Consider the following 4,189-nt stretch of genomic DNA (forward strand, 5'->3'; position numbering starts at 1 on the left):
AGTAATAGCTTTCTGTAATAAAAAAGGAAAAAGTCACTTGATTCCATATCTTGTTTTGGTCAACCAACAGTCCAAAACACAAATGGTTTCCAATTGACTAGATTTACATAGAAGACTTTTACATTGTTTAAAGAAAATTAAGAAATATGAACTTTTGGCACTTTTGCTTAATTTTTTTTTCTGGCCTATATACATTTTACACTCAAATCTCAAACATGATTTAAAATATGCATTTAAATATTAAGACACTATAAAATAGTTCATTAATAAAAGCATTTTCTCATGTCAACGTTTGTCAGATTTGGTTCCTGAAGGTCCATTTTGTGTATCATCATTCCCGGATCTCACAAGGCACTCTTCACCTAAGGGAATAGAGATGCCAAAGGTTAAAACATACACCCATAAAAGGAGGAAAATGGGAGTGATAAAGGCTGTATAATCAGCAGGACATTCACACAACCCACAAAGCCTCAAATAATAACCTTGTATTAGACATAAATTCAAAATATTAAGTAGTAAATGCCAAAATAAACTCCAATTCAGTGACTTTTGTCACTTCCAGTAAAAAAAGAAGGAATCACATTGTGATACATTTCTCTTAACTAGATGTCTACTTTGTATCATGACAACTGTGATAGATCAAGGTGTGAGCCGGCTACTGGGTTTGAACCCAGGACCTTTATTTAAACCCCCTCTTTTTCAAAAAGCATATCGCTAATACAGCAGTGGATCACCATATAAGGGAGTCAGAGTTACAAATGTTGGACGTAGCCTAATATATTCTGTACCGAGCATATTACTGCCTATAAACAATATGGCAACATTTCCTTAGTTTACTCATTAATCACCATCATCAGGAATGTACTCACTGTGTGAACCACCATGGCCTTTATCACCATTACAGTGATAACTAAGCCAATGACTCCACCCAGCACTGAGACAATGGTGACTGTCAAAGTATTGTCAACCTCTCTCACTGAAAAGAGGGAAGAGATGGAAATATGTTGGTAGGGAGAAAGACAAGCACAGAAAGATATAGAGAAAGCTTCTTTGTCTGTGTGAGGGTATAACCACAGTCAAAGGACTGGATTAGTTCAATTTAAGTATTGTTGGGTGCCAGGTGTATGCAAATAAGTGCATGTGTTACATACATTGGTCCACCACTATAAGAGTGAATGTAGCATTGTATTCGCGATTTTTCTCTTTTGGGTTTCTGGCGAAGCAGATGTATTCTCCCTCATCTTCAAAGGTGATGTTCCACAGCAGGATGGAGATGTTGTTGCTCGTTGAGGAGCCAACAAACTCCACACGCTCATGGTATATATAGGGCCGGGGTTCCCTTGTCGCATCACGACTCTCCCCACGAATCACCCCTTCACATACCTACACACATGCATGTACATAAAAAACAGGTAGTCGAGTATGTCTGAGTGTGTGTGTGTGTCTGTCTGTGTGTGTGTATGTTTGTGCGTCTGTGTGTACACTGTACCTTCATTATGGTTCCATTGGCATTATAGCCCCAGATGAAGTGAAGGTTTTTAATGCCAATACAGGAGCTGTACTTGCAAGGTAGCAGTACTGTGGAGCCATTTATTGCTTCAATTGAGGACACTTTCCCTGTGGACACCTCCAGTCCACCAACACTCCATACACCTGAATAGTGCAAGAGAGAGAGGTTGAGAAAAAAACAGAACACCATAACTTGCTTTTGATAAATTTTAAAAACACAACCATGAACAGAAAAGCAAAGTGATAACGCAGTCAAGAACATATAAAGGCCAAACACAATATAATGTAGATGGAGGTCAACAGGTATTAAAGTTGTCATTATCATTGGATAAGCAGGATTAAAGCTGTAAACTATGAAACTTCCAGTGAGTCATGGCAATTAATGTATGTACAGCTCATGGCAGGACAGCTTTTTTCCTCAATCTTTTTTTCTTCTTCTGGAGATAGTGGTGTTATCAACTCAAAAAAAGTATCATGTAATGGGTATTGGGTGTTCTGTGTTTGAATATCAAACTCAATGTTCGGCTAATGGTAGTGCCATCTATACCAGATAGATTTGCATCTGTTGTGATGGACAGAAACATTTTCAAGATGAAGCCTTGGTGACTGACAGAGCTGTCATTAGTTGTTTAGCCAGATGGATTCATTTCAAGATTGTGTTTCTGCAGACACAGACCAGAATTGGGGTGAATGAAAAAGGCTTTATTGTCAGGAAAGCAGGGAATGGAGGTGAATGAAGCAGGCTGAAGCAGCGAATGGCAGGGCAGAGATGAGTGAGGGAGGATTGAAAGGGCTGGCAAAGGGGAGCAGGTGGTAGTGGGTTGGAGAGCTGGCAAGCAGCCAGGCAAGTAGTTGTGTGGTAGACCAGGAACACTGGAGAAACAGCAGTTAGCAGCAATACAAAACTTGGAAATACCACTAAGCAAGTCAGAGGCCTAAAGTATAAGCTATCACTGAATTAGGAATTGCACCAGAAAACTTACAGGTGTACTGTGATTTTAAATAGTAAATTACACGCACGCTTCAGACAGACAGAAAATGTTTTTTTTTTGGTTTTCTTTTTTTGTTTTTTTTGTCATCCAATGGCTCAGATGAAGACTTGTGGGTTGCTCTGACTCTGATGCTGCTGGGACTACTTGAGTTTCATTCACGTTGAGATTTGGGAGAGTCTTCTTAAGTCACAATTCATAATGCTAGCTCTGTGCTGAATATAATGACATGATCTTTTATTTCCAGTAAATCTTTCCTCTCAATTAGAGCCAAAAAACAGTTTTATCAGACCAGTTGACTTCCTCAGTCCACTCATGACTTTTGTACAGTCCCAGTGTTATAGCACACTGCAAGTCATTGTGTGGAGGGGTCATACAGAGGAGAAATATGGAAAATATGTTGTTGGGGGCAAATGTCACAGAAACTATAACCCCAAGACCTCAATGAGTAATTGAATGAATGAAATGGTTCTTTTCGACTATCAAAAAAGTCTCTATGCATAGACTGTACCTCTTTATACTTTTGATTTTAACAAAGAAGTTGTTCATCATACTGAGCTATATGCTACATATGATCTTCATAACTATTTGTAACATTCCATAATTCTTAAGTCACCAACTATAAATGTAGTACAGTCATTACTAGAAAGAAAGTACTAATGTCTGTCCTCTACTGGTCATACCTAAAAAACCTGAACAGAGATTCTGACTCAGGACACGTTATATTTGGGGGTTTTTGGTTTTAGTCAAGTCCAGACTCATCAAATGTATGCCATCAATGTCACTCCCTTCGTTTATTTGGTCAAATAAAGCTCACAGATTAAGGAGAAAAAACACTAAACTTATCCAATTTGGAGCTTTAACATAACCTAGCCTAAATGTTTTATATATAGAAACTGACTACCATCAGCTAAAGCCTAAAAGTTTATGTCTAGCTCTCTTCTCCAAGCAAAAGAATACAACTCAAAATGCTGTAATGAATAGTTCATTCAATTCTTGTGGAAAAATTGAAAAACAAAGATACTCAATCAAGAAATAGATCAAATATTCCATGATGACAACTGTATGTGACTGTATGATACTTTTGGATGAGAAAGTCAAACAGGGTCAATCATGAAATTTGATTTCTTGAAGAAATTATATTTATGGAACATGTTGAAATATTGAATGTATTCAATTCAGATCCTTATCTACTCAATTAAAAAAAAGATATTTGAACAGACCTTTTTCATTATTGTCTTTTTATCAGTGTTTCCCCCTTGTGCACATTATTAAGGACATGCATGAAGAATGATTGAGACTGCCAGTCACTGATCCAGCTCAGAAACCTGATAGTCAATATGACTAAGTTCAGTAAACCACCCACCCTGACTGGCATAAAAAACTGAAACAAGAGCACAAGAGGGAAGCATAGAGGACATGTTATAATGTAGACAAATATGGGGATTCACCCAACCACACGAAGAAGATAGAAGTACAGAGTTATAGTGTAAGTTAGAGATACAGTGGAAGAGTGAGGCATGACAAAAGGTATAGAGTGAAGTATAACTCACCGAGAAGCAAAACAATTGCCAGACCAGCATGAAGTAGATCCCCTGATCTCAGCCGTCGAGAAACAATCAAACCAGTGCTGTCCACTGATGCCATGATACCACCTGTCTGTCTGTCTGAGTTTTGGTTTGTCTCTGTGT

General features: G+C 38.1%; 1 protein-coding gene across 1 annotated transcript; it reads right to left on the reverse strand.

Moving 5' to 3' along the window:
• Window positions 1-285: 285 nt before the first annotated feature.
• Window positions 286-4,189, reverse strand: LOC128359825 (sodium channel subunit beta-4-like). The gene is made up of 5 exons (XM_053320148.1): window positions 4,052-4,189; window positions 1,490-1,653; window positions 1,152-1,383; window positions 866-976; window positions 286-362 (listed from the first exon to the last, which is right to left on the reverse strand). Exons 1-5 carry the CDS (start codon window positions 4,143-4,145, stop codon window positions 286-288), a joined length of 678 nt encoding a protein of 225 aa, XP_053176123.1. The 5' UTR covers window positions 4,146-4,189.

This window comes from Scomber japonicus, chromosome 6 (assembly GCF_027409825.1).
Source record: "Scomber japonicus isolate fScoJap1 chromosome 6, fScoJap1.pri, whole genome shotgun sequence".
Classification (NCBI taxonomy): Eukaryota; Metazoa; Chordata; class Actinopteri; order Scombriformes; family Scombridae; genus Scomber; species Scomber japonicus.

Bases quoted from the DNA above. Each gene is read 5' to 3' on its own strand.
- LOC128359825 (XM_053320148.1), bottom strand. From the start codon at position 4,145: ATGGCATCAGTGGACAGCACTGGTTTGATTGTTTCTCGACGGCTGAGA. The intron at 1,654-4,051 runs GTGAGTTATACT...TGCACTATTCAG, and splicing joins GGCAATTGTTTTGCTTCTCG to GTGTATGGAGTGTTGGTGGA. The intron at 363-865 runs GTACATTCCTGA...CTATTCCCTTAG, and splicing joins CATGGTGGTTCACACAGTGA to GTGAAGAGTGCCTTGTGAGA.